The sequence below is a fragment of the Thermobia domestica genome, chromosome 6 (assembly GCF_964235325.1).
Source record: "Thermobia domestica chromosome 6, izTheDome1.hap1.1, whole genome shotgun sequence".
Lineage (NCBI taxonomy): Eukaryota > Metazoa > Arthropoda > Insecta > Zygentoma > Lepismatidae > Thermobia > Thermobia domestica.
Genome location: NC_137459.1, coordinates 49,293,372 through 49,313,656, shown reverse-complemented (window position 1 = coordinate 49,313,656; position 20,285 = coordinate 49,293,372). Strand labels below are relative to the sequence as shown.

The window sequence follows — 20,285 nt, the reverse complement described above, 5'->3', positions numbered from 1 at the left end:
GAGCTTTGAATGTCATTTTCCCAGGCTTTCGGCATATTGTAGCTCCGAAATTATGTACGTTGGACAAAAGTTTATTTGGACTTTTTTTCTTGTTTCCGTGTCAGGAATCATCCCTTAAATTTTGTAACATAGTCACGCGGTCACCCTGTATATATATATATGTATATGTATGTATGTATGTATACATGTATATAGGGGTGGCCACTGATTGAGCTTATCAGTGTATTAATTGGAAATTTGTTAACTAGAACGCAACACCTCGAAAAACTACTTGTACGAAAAGTAGGCATGGTATTCAAGGCAACATAAATAAATTCACATGATGATGGCTGATGTAATTATTACGGGTATTGTAGTTCGCAGCGTCTGCCAATTAAAATATAAGGCCGTCGGAATGACAACAGAAAAAGGTGGAAGCAGTACTATCACATTAATTTAAGATCAAGAAGCGGTTTCACTAGGTAAATTGAGTAAATCTTGTGCAAGGAAGCTGTTTCCTTAAAGAAATGGGTTTCGTTGCCAAAAGATACGTATCATTGGAAATTCGAGGGGGAAAAAGTGTTGCGAGTTTTCCTTTCCCATTTTGAATAGTACTTTCTTCGGTAGAGCAAGTAAAGCTCAATTTTTTTTGTGGTGACACGACTAGTGTGGTTTATTGGTGCTTGTACAGTCGTCTAAGTATTAATAATGCTTGCTGGAATCATGGTATCTCATCAAGAACCAGTATTGATTGGTTTAACTTCTGCTGTGAAGTTTGTGTTTGCTGGTACTTAGATTAATCTACTCAGCTAAAAAGTCCAGAGAAAGTAGTTCAAATAGACGAATCTAAGTTCGAGAAGCGTAAAAATCACTGCGAAAGATTGATTGACGGTACGTGGGTTTTGGGGAGAACTCAGGTAGGATCAAGGAAAGTATTCAATGAGTGTAGTGTAAAATCGTTCAGCTGGAGTTCTAATTTGTTCTTCAGCAACGGGTTAAGGCTGTTACAACCATTCATAGTGACTGCTGGAAGTCTTACAATACGTTGAATGAGGCAGGATTTGAGCAATCCGCAGTGAATCATTCCTTAAATTTCGTAGATCCAGTAACAGGAGTTCACAAGTACAATATTGAGCTTTCGTGGAGTGACGCTAAGAACACCATTGCACGACATGGTAACAAGAGGCACCATTTCACTAGACATCGGCTTCCTTTCTTTTCAGGAAACATTTTCCTCCGCAAACAAGATTACTTCATTTCCTTGTGGAGGTGGACAGATTATACTCACCTAAAATGTGAAGTATGTTAGGCACTATAGTGCTTAGTATAGGGTAAGGTTAGGTTAGGAAAGTTTGAGCCTGTTCTGTATAACGTAATAATAATTCATTTTCCTTATAATTCGTAAATAGTCTCTATCAGCGTAGATTTTTAAGTGCTTAAGTGGTTTCCGAATTATTGGCTATCAAATTTGATGTATGGACTCAAGTCAAATTTACATAAAGAAAAACGAGATCAATAGAACTCATTCAATCTTGACCAAACTCAACATAGTAATAGACCTTAACTTGCTTAGTACGTATGTGAAATCTTTAGTGTTGACAGCCATTCAGTGAATCAGAAATATAGTATATACGCAATATACACAAACGGTCCACACAATAGGAAGGTATATTTGTATTGAGGTAAAGTTCCAATTACTTATGAATATTTTCCACCAAACTGTATCTCCAGGTGGGAAAGAGTAGACTTGTACAAATATGATAATTGCCTGTGTTGTTGACTACCCTTATTTTTATTTATTTATTTACCGTCAAATGGGGTGAATAGAAACATGGGGGTGAATAGAAACAAAACTCCCAGATTAGTTTTGGATTTATCTGGACGATAAATTAATCAAGAAAACTGAAATTTCTTAACATAGTCTTATACGGCTTAAGTGTCCAGGGCAGAGACAAAATGTTTTACTGAGTTGGGAACACTGAGGTAGATGGCAGTAGCATTAATGTGTTACTGAAATCTTACACGGTATTTTAGCGCTCCTTAAACTTTCTTGGTAAGTATGACATTTTCATATTTGTTGCATTTGAGCATATGCCTATTTTGTAGTTTGTTGTTTCATTTACTGACGTTCATAGTAAAAGTTTTCCTTTTGTAAATTATTTTTAATCAAAATTTAACTTTACTGGGTTATTGTTATGATTTTTAATTAGTGGGGTGAATAGAAACACTTCTTGGGAAATTCTTGAAATTCCTCAAGGAGTGGAAAATTCTTGAGGAGCAGAAAAAAGGACCTGATAGGAATGTATCAACCATCTCTAAGAACAAATTTCCAAGTCTTCTGAAAAAAAAAAAAGAAGTGTGAAACTGAAGGAGGAAAATATCAGGGCTGGATTTGAAAACTGTGGAATTTTTCCCCTTTGTCGAGACCAAATACTGAGGATGTTGCCAAAAAAAGACAATGAACGAGAAGAAACAGAACAGCAAAAGTCATCTCAGACTGTAAACCGTTCCCTTATGGATCTTCTCAGGAGCATGAGAGAAGATGAAAAAATTAAATAAGGGAAGAAGAGAGTACGAATAGATGTTTCTGGTAAGAGTTTTGGTTTGTTTTCTGAAAATGATACATTTTCATCAAATCACAACGAAACTCAACCTACCTTTGTATTGTCGGAAGAGGAGAAAGACAACATTCCAGACGATCACGAACTAGATGATGGTTTTCTAAAGCTGGTAATTTTGCTGTGGTAAAATGAGAAGCTAAAACTCGATGAGACTATTCAGCACCCAAGTGCAAAAATGGGAACATGATGGATATGTGGGAGTGTTTTATAAGAGAGCACATAAACAATGAAATTTTCAGAACGAAACTGTTGGGTTTTATTAGGAGTTCGTCAGCACGCTTTAAGTATATGATAACTTTCGGGCCCCTTCGTGGCTAAGCGGTTAGCGTACGCGCCTTTGGCGTGGGAGACCCGGGTTCGATTCCCGGCGGGAGCTCATGTAGTTCTGATTCTACGTTAATCAGTAGGTCCACGTCTCATATAGCCTCGCTGCTGAACGGGACGTAAACCTCAAAATCAACTCAATTCATGATAAGTTTCTCTGATGATTTCAGTGGTTTAAATCTTATTCAAATATCATCAAAACTATAGGGTCGTTTATACCTATATTGTGCATTGTATTGTTTTATAAGTTTGTAACTTATGTAATACTGGTCTTATTGAACTAATATCTTGCAGGCATCAAATAAATCGTTCGTTTCAACAAATACGCTGTTTCTTTTTTACCTTTCCAATAGTATAAAAGAAACAACAATGAAAATAAAGTAATTGTTTCTATTCACCCCATGGGTAGGGGTGAATAGAAACATTAAGAAAAATCAAGGTGAAGAAAAATGGAGTTGATAAATTAATATGACGTTTACTGAAATGCATTAGCATATTAAGACCTTTCTTTTGGAATAATCTGATACGCGAAATCTTTAACATTACCAGACTTGTATTCTCATATAGCCAAAAATGTGTTTCTATTCACCCCATTTGACGGTATTATTATTCCCCCCCCCCCCCATTGTACCCTCAAAACAAGAATTTTAGGAATGATCGAAAAAGAAAATGCATCAAAAGACTGCGATCTTCGCTAATAATTAGTTTTCGGATCAGGGGCCACAAAATTTTTGAGCGACCCCTAAATCGAGTTTTCGTATTTTTTACGGAATGAGCGCGTCATACTGAGTTAAGTGATAGTCAGGGTTTGGCTACATTATACGTAGTTCTCCAGATATAAGGCCTACAAGAAAATTTTTCATTGAATGAAATATATTGGCTTTTTGGATCAGGGACCACGATTTTTTTTTAAACGGGCCCTAAACCGAGTTTTCGTATTTTTTACGGCATAAGCACATCATACTGAGTTAAGTGATAGTTTGGGTTTGGTTACACTATATGTAGTTCTCCAGATACAAGGTCCACGAGAAAATTTTTCAATGAAATATATTAGATCTTTTGATTCAAAAAGAAGTGCGACAAATCTATATTCAATCTGAAATCTCAAACTGCACACCCTTTTATTAAAATTTCTCATCTCGTTATGTTTGACGTTTCTAATCACGAAGGTTATATGAGGTATAAACCTACAGTTCAATGTGGGATTCGAACCTCATATGGAACAGTCGAATCCACGTCTCCCTAATTAAAGCTGGTACCGCTAACCACCAAACCACGGAAGAAGCTTTCTTATTATTATTTTCACCAACAACACAATGTACTCAGATATTTGCCAGTTCTACAAGTAACCAATAATGATCATAATGAGAACAGTACTTTTGTACGTAGTGATAACTAAGGTGCTGTTCACAAAATATACGTAGTAACAGCTAGTATGTATATTAGCAGAAATGTATCTAGGTACAGATACAGTCGGTAAAGATATGCAGAGTTATTCCATACACCGTTTTGTTTATAACTTTGGAACAACTGTTCCCAAATCCGTACTCAAGTTATTTACGAAGAACATGTATGCTATGGGTATTAAATTCTGCTGGCAAATATACAGTTCTGGCATAGACATTTCCGACATTTTCATCTAGCGTTACTTTTAGACATTTATCTCGTACTTATTCACACACTCGCATTCAATGTTGATCCACAAAACATGCTGAATAAATCGATCTGGAATCAAATTCCTAACTTTACAGAAGTAGGTCCGCCGTATTCCTGCCCTAGCTTCAAGTCTTAATCGTTCCTCACGTCTAAGGAAATAATATTCCTTATTGTAGAGAAAAGAAAGAAGTGGAAACTTACACATCTAAATACCACTTCAGTATTCACCTGTTGTGGAAGGAAAACTTTAATGGAATGGCCAGCTCAAGAATCAATGGAACACAATTCAAAAGAAAAACATATCAATACCTAAGACTAAGACGCTGGCTCAAAACCTAAGAACAAACACACCGGTGAAAATTGAGAAAGTACTCAGAAAACCAACACATTACAAAGCTACAAAGGAGGACTTTATATACAATTGTGTGTATTGTGTGTATCAGAAAGGTGATTATTTTGCAAAGCTAGAAACAGATTAGCAGTAATATATAAGCAAAATTATTTCCCAGGTTCTGTAACAAGTAACAGTTTGAGATAGTCATATAATAGGCAGCAGGCTGTGTCATGCGTCAATCAATTCAAGCAAGTATTTTAAGCGAAAATTTCAATGCGAACAGGAGCATTAAAATTTCTAACACAGAGGTACGGAAGAAATATCTGAGGATTTCATTTGCGTAACTCCTAGTTCATATGAAACAATATTTTAAGAAGCAAACAATAAAATAATTATTACAATAACTGTAAAACCTTATTTGATATTACTTTTTAGAAAGTTCGTATTGGCCTTTTGGATGTTACAGTTGTCACAGAAAAAGTCAATCATTTGGAAATAAAACTAAATTTTATACGAATTTTTAATAATAGAGTCAATTAGTTCATAGGATACAAAATAGAAGTAAACATTTTGAAGTAATTTTATTGTAACAATAAAGGATATTTAATTATTCCAACAATCAATACAATCTGTCATTTTGCATAAAACTATTGCAACTTCTGTCTGCTTCTAGTCGCGACTGGCACTGAAAAAAAAAAAAAAAAAAAAAAAAAGTTTTTCGCTCAATTGGTGGAAGCCAAAGCCGAAATCTTGTCTTCGTTTGCCTGGCGAATGAATGCATTACCAATGAGCCACAAGTGAAATAGTCAGATTCCTGTGTTTGATGTTACTAGATTGTAAGTTCGTATCTTTATACATAAGTAGAAATTTTTAATAAAACAGTAGTAACTAAGGAATATCAGATCGGCGTAATATTGGCGTCAAGAGTCACGTAAAAATGGTGGCAGGCTGAAAGTGAGAGAAGTTTATTGGAGTAAGATTTTCACGAGATGGATTGGTAAGGACAATATACAGTAGACTCGCGAGAATGTGGCCTAATATGGCTTAAGGGCAAGCTGGATAACAAGAAAGCAGGATAGATCGGAGTTCTATGAACTCATTTCTTTATGAACATTAACCATACCCCAAGAACAATTTACGAATACAGTATTGTACAGTTATAATCAGGAACAGCGGCAAGCGTACTGTATTGAGGCCTGTTACACACTGACGAAACAGTGAACAAGTAGCAGAACGCTGCTCTTTCCTTATCAAAACTTGTATTTTGTGCAGGACACGTAGGAGGATCGTAGCAGATGCCCGCTTCCAATGCTTTGGCAATGTTGCCAATGCAACGCCTTGCCTTCCTCATTTAACTACGATAAAAGAAAACTAGGCCGGATACTCGAGAGTCTACTGTGCTTTTACTTCAATGTCAAACATGATTTTATTCTGTTTTCATTTTTCTTTTCTTCACTTCTACGCTCTGGTGATGAGACGTCCAGTCCTGAAAAATAGTTGAAATGAAATGAAATCTTCTGAGTTTAACGTCCCACGAATATGCTCTTTAGGCTAAGGGAGACGATAATTAAAGTAAGTGAATGATGATGGAAGCATTGGTGGAATGAGAATGTGAGAGAACTGGAGTACCCCGAAAAAAAAAAAAAAACAAGGACACGATGTTATCCAGCACAAACTTACATGACTGAGGATCGGACCAGGGACCCCACGCACCAGAGGTAAGCGTCTAGCAGTTAGCCACAGTGCCTCCGTCGAAGCTAGTTATCACTGTATTTCTTCACAACTATCACGGACATATATAATATGATAAATAGAAGATATAACCGACTGTATCACACACTAATTTCTCCATAGGGCGAATTCAATGATATACAAGGAGAAAAAAGTATGACTGGACCAGGAATTGAACCTGGGTTTCCGGCTTATCCTGCCGATGCCTTAATTTCTATCCTCCCCAGTCCGTTCCCTGACGGCTATAAATTCTATAATTCAGACCATATGGACTGACATCACTAAAAATGCCTAGATCATCACTGGTAATAATGCGTCATGTGAACTTAATCAGGGACCCGCGGAATACGGAATATAGTATAAGGGAATTTGGTCCACATCACAGAGCTACTGTTACGTTTCCCGGTATTGGAGACAGTCTTTAGGCCTCTGCCATACACAAATACGGGCTGTTGTTGGAAATAAGGTGATACGAGGCCTTATCGAACCATATTACACATTTGAATTCATCGACTGCCCACCTGCATGTTCTTGGCTCCCTTTTCTTCGTGCTAAAGCAGTGATCAGCCACCCAAACGCGGTTATACACGTTATGCAACTGGCGTCGAACTGTTACTGGTTAACGAACCGCAATCGCTTCTACTATATACGCTCTATAGTTCAGTTCTTGGTGACAGTTCTCTTCAGTGCTCGGTGGTCCCTGTCATTATGGCCTCTCTTTCATCCACTATTGTTCTTTGCCAATGTTATTTTGCCATGGGTTCTTTAGGCCGTTATCACCTTGAACATTTTCCTTGCAAGTATCTAATACACTAGCCACCTAAATACACTAAATACATACAATACATATTAATTCAATCCCTAAAAGTCTAAATCGAAGAGTTAACGAAGGAGGATGAATCCAATCCAAGATTCAGAGTTCATAAAGAGAAATACAACAGGGAGTTGTCTTCTCTCTACATTTTCGAGTATTATTAAGTTCATATATTAAATAAGGGTCGATATTAGCTTTCCTAACAAGTAGTACGCTATAGAATCCAATATAAAACACACAATCTCACAAACAACTGTCATATTAAAAGAAGGAAAGGACCAAAAGAAATTCAAATATTGATTGCTGCCTTTTCTTATTCTGACATTTAACTTGGATAATCCCCAATTGTTGTACTTGTATATTGGAATCCTAGGTTACACGCGATGTTTCAGGAGTAGTACTAAAAGTTTTGGTAGTATTGATTATTTTAATAAAAATTATCAAATAACATGTTTCAAATTCTCAATAGATTCGGAGATACAGGCAAAGGAAGAACTATATTCAAAGTTCATAAATAAATAAACCTATGGCTAAATGAGACATCAATCTACGCTTAACGTAGAATCTGAACGTGTCTAATCAAGTGAAAGTAAAATTAGATTCCAACGTTCTTTAGAAATAATCTCTATTTGTCCCGTAAGAATCACATTCTGATACAAAATTTCGAAAGATTTCAAAGAGTTCAAAACAAATATTGCCTATGTATGTCTCTCTCACACTTACGGTTCTTATGATATACAGATATCTATTTTACGATTTTGCATTTTAGTTTTATTTTTGTGAGCGAAGTTTTGCTCTTCTGTTTAGACATACGCCTTATGTAGATAGAACTAGGAACGCAGCATCAAAGGTGGGGAACACGAACTATTTAGCTTCAGGAAGCTCATGATACTTGTAATTTTCATCAAACGAACGGCTAATGTATGTAAATAACACACCTCACATATTAGTATTTTGCTCGCTATATTCGAGGTCCTGGCCTTAGAATCTCACAGGTTAAGCTGCAATCAGTCTTTGTTTCTTTTTTAAGCCATATTATCAAGGCAATTACATTTTGCCAAAATTTTTATTCGAGTTTTTGCAGCAATGCGAAAGTTATTTACTCTCTCTCTTCAACCAGAGTGAAAGAAGCAAACTTTTATATAATACAACTGGCTGTATGCACTTGTCGTTGCCGGGTCTTAATTCAGAACCTGCATATAAATAGTAATGACCTGACGTTTTCCATTCTTAATTCAGACATCAATTAAAACAGAAAAATAAAAGGTTTTTACTCCATTCTCCAGTATTTATTCTCCTGTTATGTAAACCAGCACAACCAGGACGTACTGCGGGTTGCATACACGAAAGGTGTTCTTAGAAAATTCGAGAGAAGTGCATCTGATATCGCACACATTTTCACCTCCCCCAAGCCCGATCCCCGCCCCCCACCCGATCCGAAAATCGAGAGAGAATTAGGTCTGGTCAAGGTCTATTTGTGTACGAAATTTCGTGGCTATAGATCACTCCTTCCTACGCAAAAATCTGATCGCACATACACACATATTATTTTATATAGAAGCATAGATAATCACACGGTTTTAAGTAATGATTCGCCATTCTCAGGCAATTAAAGAGCTAACAAATTTAAGATATCTAAAGAACCAAAAATAATGGCGTTCAAATAATGACCTACATATCCAACCAACCATACATCACTAAGTTACACATACACCATCTTCCGGTTATAGCCTTTCGTGGGTAGACTACCAAGAAAATAAATAAATAATAAAATGAAATTTGTTAAAGTAAAATAATAAGTAAATAAATAAAAATACGACGATTTCATAGGTAAAGCTTAAACCCTGGAATCTATTGAGAATTGCGAACATACTTTTTTTCTGGCTAACATATCTCCATCTTTAAAAATACTGTATTTATCATTTCTCCTGAGACACCCTGTGTGTATATAATACTAGAGTAAGAATATGTATATATGTGTATATATATATAGTATCATACTGAAAACAGGGTATTCCTATCGCACACTATATACAAAGCCAAATTAACAAAGCGAAGAAAAGAAAGCTAGCTTTAGAAGAAAGCATCAGATGAATATATTCTTGTGCTTTCCTGCAAATACTGGCAATTCACTTGTGAAAAAGGATGAAGAAAATCAATTAAATAGCCAAAACTAAAAGCAAAAGAAATAACATACAACTTATTTTCTTTCCTTCAACATTATGATGCTTCTTTCCTGGACAAACAGAACTAGCCACGAATTCCAAACTGATCATAATTGGTCCGCAATTTGCAAAGAAGGAACAGTAGTAAAAAAAATTTGAGTGCCTCGTCAATCACTAATCTATGCATTTGTGCAGACACAGAATGAAAAAATATATTCACCCCTTTCTCTGGAGAGCTGTGAAGAACGATGCTCAGTCTGACTTCGTGTTGTTTCTAAATTCAAACTCTCTGCCTTGAAAATCTGGTGTCTGGAACCTGGGAAAGGTTTCGTTTTAGAAGATGTGGAATACGGAGGGGGACAATCTCGTTGGGATAATTTGGGTGAACCTGCATCTCCTCGGGATTCACGGGCAACGTAACTATAAGGAGGCGGAGATGAGGCCGAGGTTGGATATGGTGGTAGCGAAGGATATGAGAGTTCAAGTTCGGAAGGGTGAGAAGATCCGACTTTAGGCCTAGAAGAGAAGGCTGTTGGCAGAGATTCTGTACTAGGATAGGACTGGCGAAAAAGCTCTGTAAAGGAGATATCACAATATGTACACCTGCATCCAAAACATCTTAACATAGGCATTACATAACACTAAGAACTATTTACTAAATTTCTAACAGTACCAATCACCTGCTGTAACTGTCTTCAATCTCTGGGAAGGAAGGAGCAGTCATTGTGAACATATAGTGCTTTGTAATACGTTAGCCTTGATTTTTCTGGATGTAGGTGTACCCTCTTTCTTTTACTGTTTCGGGTCTACTTTCTATTGCTCTAACTCAGAGGCAAACTTTTATACTAACAAAATAAATAATCTAAATTTAAAAATAAAAAGAAAGTCATCAAAAACACTGTTACTGTACCTTGATGAAACTTTCTTCGGTTTTTAATTTGACTCGGCTTGACTAGATGTTCCCCGTTTTCTTGGCTGTACATATCTACATGGGAGTATATGTCACTATCGTCACTCGGACTCAATGGTCTGTCGTCTGGGAATGTTGGAGAAAGTCTCTCATCTAAATCATCGCCCAGAGAGCCATCTGTAGGTAGTCTTTCGTAGATTTCTGAACCACTTCTGCAGTGTTATAAAAAAAAATCGTCTTTATTACTTCACATTAAAGCAAAGATAAACATTAGGTAATACATTAAAACCTTTGAAGGTGGCCACATTTCAAACTTGGTTAACTGTTTGTTTGGCTACATATACATATTCGTATGTTATTATTACTTCTGTCAATCGGCCATTCACATAAAGTAGACATTTTCGATGCAATCAAAGTTAGTCAACAAGAGACATGTTTTACCGTACCATGAAATAATTTGGAATTTACAATATAAGGAAACTGGCGAGTAATAAATACAGATATCAAGAAGAATTACACACTGAGAAGGTGAAATCTGTATTGTCAAAATTAAGTTAATGTCAAAAAGTTAACATTCCATATGAATTTAAAAAAAAAAAACTGAAACTAAACATCTTTCTTAGAGCACACTGAACAAGAAAATTATAAACAAATTTACCTAAAAAAAAAAGAAAAAAAGAAAAAAAGAAAAATTGCATATTACTGGCAGAAATTTTATATAGTCTTCTCTTCTTTAAAGTTATTTTTTTAAAAGTAGATGTCAAAGTTGGAGTAGGAATAAAAAGATTAGTTAAATGAAGATTTAAAAAGAAACCACAAATTCATAGTCCACAATGTACACTGGCACTCTGCAAATAAAATTGCATGTAATCAATCGTCTCAGCTGCTATTTCTACAGTTACTTGATTTGAAACTTTTTTTTCTTGAAAAAAGGCTGACAATCAGAGCCAAAATTTAGAATTTATGTGCAGTCTTTCAGTTTAACGTTCCGCGGCGATTATGCCCTTAAGCAGACCCGTATTTGTATATTGTGCGCTTCTGTGTTCTAAATAATTTTCGCCCCCTTCGCACAAACTTATGTCTCAAACAAGGAAACAAGCCATGATTTTGCAAACATACCAGCTCTTGTTGAGTAGCAGTTTAGATATTACAAAAATGAAATGAAATCTTTCAGTTTTACGTCCCATGGTTATGCCGGTTAGGCTAAAGGAAACGGTGATTATGAGAAATGAGTGAAATGGTGGAATGAAGAGAGTGGGAGGAAACGGGAGAACCCAGAGAAAACCCACGAGCACGGTGTTTGTCTACCACAAAGTCCACACGGCGCGAGCTGGGATCGAACCAGGGACCCCAAGCACCGGAGATGAACGATCTACCACTGAGCCACCTCGCCCCCTTAGGTATTACAAGTTACAACGTAATTTTAAATTATCTAATTCTCTCAATGATTATTATAATGTGGTGTTCTGTCCGATAGTAGGTAATTGACCCGAAGGTCCCTCGGCAAGTGAACCCATGATAGTTTGCCATTGCCTTCCATGGGATGATGGTGACATACTAAGGACGGGACCTACAGCTTAACTTGGGATCCGAACCACTTGGGATCCACAGGGAATCGAACCCGGGACCCCTTCATCACAAGGCAACGAGCTTAACCATTCATCCATTGGGGACAATACTGGCATGTAATTTATTCATGTAGGTTTTCATGTTTACATTATTCACCGTCAGTAATGGTTTAATAGCATCTACATTAATAGCTGTCTCAATGTCTGTGGCGCTATACAACTCGAGAATCATAATAGATAGGAACATGAAATTTTAGTATATTTTAAAGCTCTCACAGAAATGTTTCAAATGATAAGTTCCAGGTCGCCAGGTCGCATCTGAGCTGAGATATGGGGGGGGGGGTGCAATGTCCCTATAAAAATAACAAGGAGGCATTTTAAAAATAATCGAAAACGACCAATATTAGAGTTGAATTTATAGTTTTTGGGATCGCTGAAATGAATAGTGACAGTTTTAATCCAATTCAATTTGAAGATCATACTTCATTCCCCAGGGAGGAGCGAGATTTTATAAGTAATCGAAAATTACAAATATTAGTGTTGAATTCACAGTTTTCGAGGTCGCTGAGTTTAATGGTACCAGTTTTCATGATGTTCCAGTTCATCATCACCCGTTTTTAAAAATAATCAGATAAGCTAGCTAATTAGTAACTACTGTAATTAGAACAAATTAAACATATAATATATTTTCTCGCGCTTGCGTGGGATTCGGCGGGTTCCTAGCTTTAAATATTACTTTATTGTGAATCCTTAAAAAAAAAATTCCAACTTTGCCGCCCCCTAAATTCTGCCGCCCTGTGCTCGAGCACAGGATAGCACTTACCTAAATACGGGCCTGCCCTTTAGTCTAAAAGAGACGGATGATTAAGGAAACTGGATTATGGAAGCATCGGTGGAATGAAAATGTGGAAGCGAGAAAAACTTACGGACAAGATGATGTCCATCACAAACTTACTTGGTCGGGGATCACAACAGGGATCCCACGCACCAGAGATAAGCGCTCTACCACTGAGTCATTGTGTCCCCAGAATATAAATACTTAAGAGTCTTCATCCCGGCGAAATTAAAATACTGCTAATTTTACATTAATTATGTGATATCTTCAAAAAGATAAAAGATAATCGAAATGTGGAACAAGAGCGCACTAGACAATATTATTTTACATGAGAAACCGTTATCATGACTCACTTATCTGCTTTCGATTTCGAGCCATTTTGAAATCGGCATTTATTTTCGCGTTTCTACACAGCTGAAAACGGAAAGCCACTAGGTGACTTGTGATAACGATACCTCACGCAAAATAATATTGTTTAGAGCGCTCTTGTTCCATATTTCAATTATCTTTTATCTATTTGAAGGTATCACATAATTACTGTAAAATTAGCGGTATTTTAATTTCGCCGGGATGAAGACTCTTAATCTAAGAATTTTTCAGGTAAATTTCTTTTCACAATTCTGAAATCGTTAAGACAGATAGAAAAAAACTAACTTCAATAATAGTTCCCTTCGTCATAAAGCATCTTTTATGTAATCTATATACAATACTCTTGTTACTTACTACTTCATGTTTGAGTAATTAAATAACCAGTTATAGGAGCGTATATGAATATTTTAGTATTATACTCAATGAAAATTCCGTGTATTTTGAAGAATAATTTCTACTCGTAGAGCTCATTTACGACCAAATACGGAAAACGAAAAATAAAATAATTTCGGAGATATTACATTTACGATAAATGGGAAATAAACTAAAAACACGTTAGGCTTTATATGAGGCAGGGATAACAGATAACAAAATATTTTAATAAACATTCTATATTGAAGAAAATTAGAAAAAGTTGAAAGATGATACGATAAATACTGGAACCAATTGACGAAAAAGAATTGATTTAAATGAATCTTGAAACAACTAGTAGTTAACCCGATAAATCTACTTAACTTCGGCTCTTACCGATTGGTGCCACTATTTGGACAAACTAGCAGATGCAAAAATATTTCATGAGCTTATATCTTTATTTTGTTTTTTCTGCCTTGTCTTTCTTCCTCCATCATACGTACATTATTAACATTGGAACGAAAATTCAAGGTATCAGTAAAATTTGTCTGTCTGCGCAATTTTTCAAAATGTGTTTAGATTTTTTTTTTTTTTTTTTTTTTCAGGTGCTCCTTTCAATCCTTATCACGTAGCTTACTTCTTGTCTCACAACTAAGTGGACGATGGAATTATCTTTAGGAGTGGTAATAGTAATTATACTGAAAAGTATTATGTATTAGAAAAACGATCTGTCAGGATTACGACTCAATCACCCGACAAGCCACTGCCGACAAGCTACTATTCCAAGAATTAAATATTTTCCATTGTCACGTCTATACATTCAAGAATGTGTAGCCTTTGTCCAATGACATATTAAGAGAACAAACTAGATATTTATAACTATACACTCGAAGCGCAAACCACAATTAACAACAATAATATTGTTCAAGATTTAATAATAGGTTATCAAAGGCTGTAAAGTTTGTTTACCCTAATGAAGTTAAGATGGTACATCTCAATATCTTCACCAAAGATTATTCCTAATGACTATGAATGACACTCGAAAATTCAGAAAATAAACATAATAGATTACAATCCAAATAATTATATTATAATAATCATTTCAAAAATTTTGTTTACTCCTTCATATTTACTGTATCTTATGTTTTATTCACCGAAAACTCCTATACTCTATCACACCTATATGATGTACAGCAGCGTTTCCCAACTGGTGTGCCGCGAATGGACCGCTGGTGTGCCGCGAGGAAATCGAAACAAAATTATTAATTCTATAGCAACCAAATTGCAAGAAATAGGGGGAAAAATGTATATTTTTGTATTTCACATTACTACGAATTTCTACCATGGAAAAATTACTGTAATTGTAATATATTATTCTACATCTATTACTGTATAGAAGACAGTATTTCGGCTCGTACACATTTCCACGGTTAGCTGCTATGTTACGCTTCAATTGAGAGTCATACTAACACCGAGTAATGGAAGCGCTTGTACGGTACGCGTCAAGCGAACGTTCGTAGAACACTCATTCACACGTGAATGATAGAACAACATTTTGTTCAACAGTTGTGTTTTGACTTTGACGCATCGCAAGCTGTGTGATTGCAATAATATCCACCGGTCAAAGTTAGAAGTACAAGACATTTGTTTGTTCATTTGTTATTTAGTGATCTTCGTTCTTAGTGAAAGGTTGGATACAGTTTCCGAAAAAGAAAGCGTATTTTTAAAAATCTGAGTCCTATATTTCATTGCAATTGTCTTCTATTTTAAAATTAGAATAAAAAATAAATTATCATAGGGGAAAACCAGTGATCGAGCTTTCATCTCTGTGAGAAGATCAGTAATCACAGAAAGAAATTACCATGGTATTTTATATTTGCAAATAATAATAATAATAATAATAATAATAATAATAATAATAATAATAATAATAATAATAATAATAATAATATCTATGAGTGTGCCGCGAGAATTCAAGTTACACCCGTAGTATGCCGCAAGTTGAAAAAGGTTGGGAAACGCTGATATACAGGATGCTAAAGTTAATGAATATATGGCAAGTATGGCTCGCACAAATGACGCAATTACATGCACAAAAATACTCACAATGAATTGTACTTTCTGGATGTAATACGCTGAGATACGTTGACCGAATTCCCTCACAGAAACCCTTAATAACTTAAAATGCTACGTATCAAAATAATGTTCTTTACTAACTTTCAGCATTCCAGATAACTAATCTCTCTTTAAACTACAAACAATGAAAAGACATTTTCAGGGAATTCAAGCAGAGCCTATGTATTACAAACACCACCTCGGCATTCACAGGTGAGATTGAGGAAATAGCTAGAAAACCTGTCATAATGACTGGTCTCGCATTTCAAACTCGAGAACTTCAGATTGCTAGGGCAGAATACTAACCATTCATTTACGCCCAATATATTGTTTACGAGCTGAAATACTAAGAACAAAAATACACAAACACTTACCCATCATTTGATTCCGTTTTAATGTGGTAACTTTCGTGACGTGGAGGTGGAAGGGGATGCCGGGAAGGCCGTTCCAGCGTACCTTCTCCCGAGTCATCCAGTTGCCCAGGTTCCTCCATATGAAACGCCTGCTCAATTTCAGGCTTTTTCTCCCAGACTTCCTTGAAGAAGGGAGTATAAAAAGCAGCTGTGGAAAAGGAAAAGACGGAAATATTATTTCTAAAATCCACTATCAAACAATGTCAAACAGTGCTAATATGAGCTACAGAATACTAGAAATAGTAACCCACATCTAATCATTCTTCAGTTTTTACCTTTTCGTACCATGAATTACATTTTGAAGAAAATAACAAATAATCATTTTCAAGCTATGATAACCATTTTCAGCAACATATAATCATGTTAAGATCCAAAGACGAAATGTATCTCAATCTTTGAAAGTGGAACTACTCTTAACTATATATAAAACTACATGAAGTAATATAAATTAAAGGGGTATTTCTGGTTGACGTGATACGTTGACATTTGGCATGATTGTAGCATACCGGGATTAACCGACAGAAACGTTACCAAACACGAATATTTTTAATTTTTAGGGGGTCTAAAGATGGGATGAAAAATTTTACGATGTTATTTAAATGGTCCTTTTTGGACCTATAATCTCATGTTTTAGGTACCTGAAAATTAGAATAAAAGCTTGAAATTCAGTATCCTTGTACGTTTTCGTTATCATTACCTAAGTAAAATAGTAAAAATAAAAATTTCCAACTTTAGAGTGGTTTTATGGGGAGGTGAAAAATCTTTCCCCTGTTATTTATATTGGACGTCTTCTACACCCCAGAATGTTGTGGCACTTCCGGCAGGATTAGAATGATAAAATTTGGCGTGATTGTAGTCTTCGAAGACTAACCTACAGGAAAATTGCCGAAAGTGAATTTTTAAAGGGTCTAAAGGGGGATGAGGAAATCCCCATGTTACTTAAATAGGCGTTTTCGTGGGATACAAAATCTTACCTTTTAGATAGCTGAAATAGGAAAAAGAAACTTGAGAATCGGTAGAATTGTGTGCGAGGCCTTAGGCCGAGCAAACGCGGGGGACTGAGGACGGAGCCCCCAGCTAGCCAAAGACTAGTCTTATATATAAAACTGAAGTTTGTCTGCTTGTTTATATGTTTGTCCGGTATACAAATCCACTCGGTTGGCTTGCCAAATTCTAAGTAACCGCATCGAAGAGAAGTTTTTGATACGTATCCTATTTAGAAGTATGCTATTAAAATTTTTTTATGTGTATTCTAAGGGGAAGAAGAGAGGTTTTAAGGGGCAGAGGTAGTGTAAACTTTACGCCAAAAAGAGAGTATCTCACGAGGTTCTGTTACACAGACGAAGCTCGGTATGTAAACTCAGTTTTAAAAAGATGACATGTACACATGGCTTAAAATCTGAAAAAAGAAAGTAGGGTAAATTACTCTTAGCACCCGTAGGGGTGAGAAGCGGATGAATGTGAAAATAGTCGAAAACGACCGAAAACGATCGCATGGGGGTGAGAAGGAAGGAGAAATAAAATGTTCAAAATGACTGAGATTAGTTCCGAATCCACAGATTTCGGGGTCGCTAAGCAGATTGATGACATTCCCGACGACACTTTTTGTTCAGGTTATTTCATTGATACATGAGCTCTAAAATTATATAAAACTACTCTTAGTGGCAGATAAACTTTAACATGCAAATACACGACAAAACTGGGCAGTATTCAAAGACTGTTTTGATTCGTGCTATAGGGGAGTGAGGAATGCTAATGAGCACAATTTAATATTACGAAATATAATACAATCAACGAAGCATGAACTAAGGTAAGTTAAAACATTTTACATCATATAGCAATTTACTTTACTCGTAACCCAAATCAAACATTTGAGCAAATAAAGGGTTTGTGATATACTTACTCTTTTGCTGGCAGGAAGAAGTCGAAGTCATGAAATGTGCCTGAAGTCGATCAGCAGTGGCATTTCCTTCTGTTATTAAGTGATGGCTTAGGTCGCTACTAAAGAATGCGTTGGCACCTCCAGTGTCAGTAACTGCCAAAATCTGAATTGGTAAGTTCGGAATGTTCATAGAAAATGCGCTGAAATAAAAATTAGGAACGTGTTCAAGCAAGAATTAAGGGCAGAGAGAACGAACTAAAATATTAAGAAACATGGACGAAAGTTACAACGAGGAACTCCCAAGACATACTTATCACGGAATAATCAAATAACAAGGTCGAAATTTTAAAGTGGGAGAGACACGTCGCTCGCGGACGAAATAAGCGAGAAATGTTCAGAAGGCAGAGGTAAAACCATATCAAGACAGAGAACACAACACACAATGTTTATTGCGCATAAGAGTAACTTTGTTTCCATCTGCTCACTTTTATTATTCATCATATACAGTATATACACTTTTTTTTTAATTTTTTTTAAGGCTTAAATTTTGCTATTCTTGTTTACTGTTCATTTTATAAAATTTGAGCAACTCTCTCCTTCAAAGTATTACCCTCTACTGTTAATACTTCGTTACCATTGCTTTTTCCAATGTTGGAACGCCTGCTGGAAATCACTTTTATTGATGGCGTACAGGACTTCGTTGCATTTTCCTGAATTTCCTTTATGGATTGCATACTATGTCCTTTCAGAGTTTTAAGTTTGGAAAGTAGAAAAAGTCCTCCCGGGGCCAAATCCGAAGAACAGGGTTCGCGGGGCGCAACGGAAATACGATGTTTTGTCCGATAATTTGCAAGTTTTTCGCTCAGAACTTGCGGTTCTACAGTTATACCAACGTCTTCAGCAACCTCACAAACAGTTAAACGACATTTTTCACTAATTACAGCGCACACAATCTAAATATGTTTGTCATCTGTTAACGTGAAAGGTCGTCCAGTCCTTGGACCTTCGGCAACTGAACTTCTGGCCTCCGCAAAACGCTTAAACCAATTACAGCACAGCGTTCGGCTCATCAAGTCATCGTATGCTTTGTCAAACATTTGGAATGTTTCAGTGAAAATTTTCCCCAGTTTTACGTAAATTTTCACCCATATGTGTAGTTCCTCCAGCTCCTTCGTTGTTGCTTTTTCATTAATCCGACAAGCAGTTTATGCACGACGTTACTCAATGTGTTGTTACTTGACAACTAACGCATAGATCGAAACACAATTAAGAACAATCTTTTACCAAGATATGCTGCTATGTGCGCACGGTAAGTGGAGCAGATCACCTCTAGTCGTTAGTCCGCTATTTTAAAAGTTCAGTCCTTTTTGGAACACACTTTATATATATGTGTCATAAGAAAATGAATATTTTTCATTCTTATTGATACAAAATAAATAAATATATAAATAAATACAAACTGGGATAGTAGGTTGTATATATTCAAGAAAGTAATCTAAATTTCAAAAGGGGTGGACACTTTTAGAGCCTCTTCAGTCCTGACGGGGTTAAGCAACAGAAGTTCCTTTAGACTTACGTCGCCAATTTTCTGAACATTAAATTAACAAACTATTTGTACATACACTACTAACAAATCCATACCTTGTAATACAATTAATTGTTATCTTGTGACGTTCTTAACCCTAGGTAGTCCAAAGAAGGGAAGGGGGGGCTTCTTGAACCCACTCGTTTGTATTTCTTGTAAAAACCCCGTCGTAAGTCTTGATTAAAATATTGGGAATTTTATTTATTGTCTATTATTACTTCTTTGACAAAGTAGTGGGCTCATCGAACCCCCTCCTTGGACTTTCCATGTGACATATTTTCTACAAGTATATTTCCTGAAATTAGATTCTTTTCGTTTGTGTTTAACAAGGATTGTGTTCTTATGTTGGGAAACAGCATATCAGCAACGAGTAAGTTCTGAATGCTTATTCTATATTGATTTCTTGTTAGATGGCGTTATATGAGTTATAGTATGTTATACTGTGGGTTCGAGGAGCCCCCCCCCCTTCCCTTGGACCTACTTGAGACAAAAAAATTCTTGGACTTCCTACGGTTAATTGTTATGTATCTGATTTTGCATTGTCCACCTTGAAGATGAACGAAGCTGTAGCTCGTCGGAACTTGCCAATGTACAGTTAAATTTTAGTGGTCCTTATCCACACACAGTGCTTTG

At 36.1% G+C, this 20,285-nt stretch overlaps 1 protein-coding gene across 17 annotated transcripts in view; it reads right to left on the bottom strand.

Moving 5' to 3' along the window:
• Nucleotides 1-20,285, bottom strand: part of RhoGAPp190 (Rho GTPase-activating protein 190) — a 301,937-nt gene that overhangs the window by 110,846 nt on the left and 170,806 nt on the right. For 12 of the 17 annotated variants that reach the window (XM_081761621.1, XM_081761611.1, XM_081761622.1 and 9 more), the window contains 4 exons: nucleotides 18,089-18,267; nucleotides 16,147-16,333; nucleotides 10,535-10,746; nucleotides 9,845-10,198 (listed from right to left, as the gene is read on the bottom strand). In XM_081761621.1, the coding sequence (XP_081617747.1) occupies nucleotides 9,845-10,198; nucleotides 10,535-10,746; nucleotides 16,147-16,333; nucleotides 18,089-18,267 (932 nt within the window). The remainder of the gene's footprint in view (nucleotides 1-9,844; nucleotides 10,199-10,534; nucleotides 10,747-16,146; nucleotides 16,334-18,088; nucleotides 18,268-20,285) is intronic. The other 5 variants (XM_081761616.1, XM_081761618.1, XM_081761617.1 and 2 more) reach the window with 1 other exon arrangement.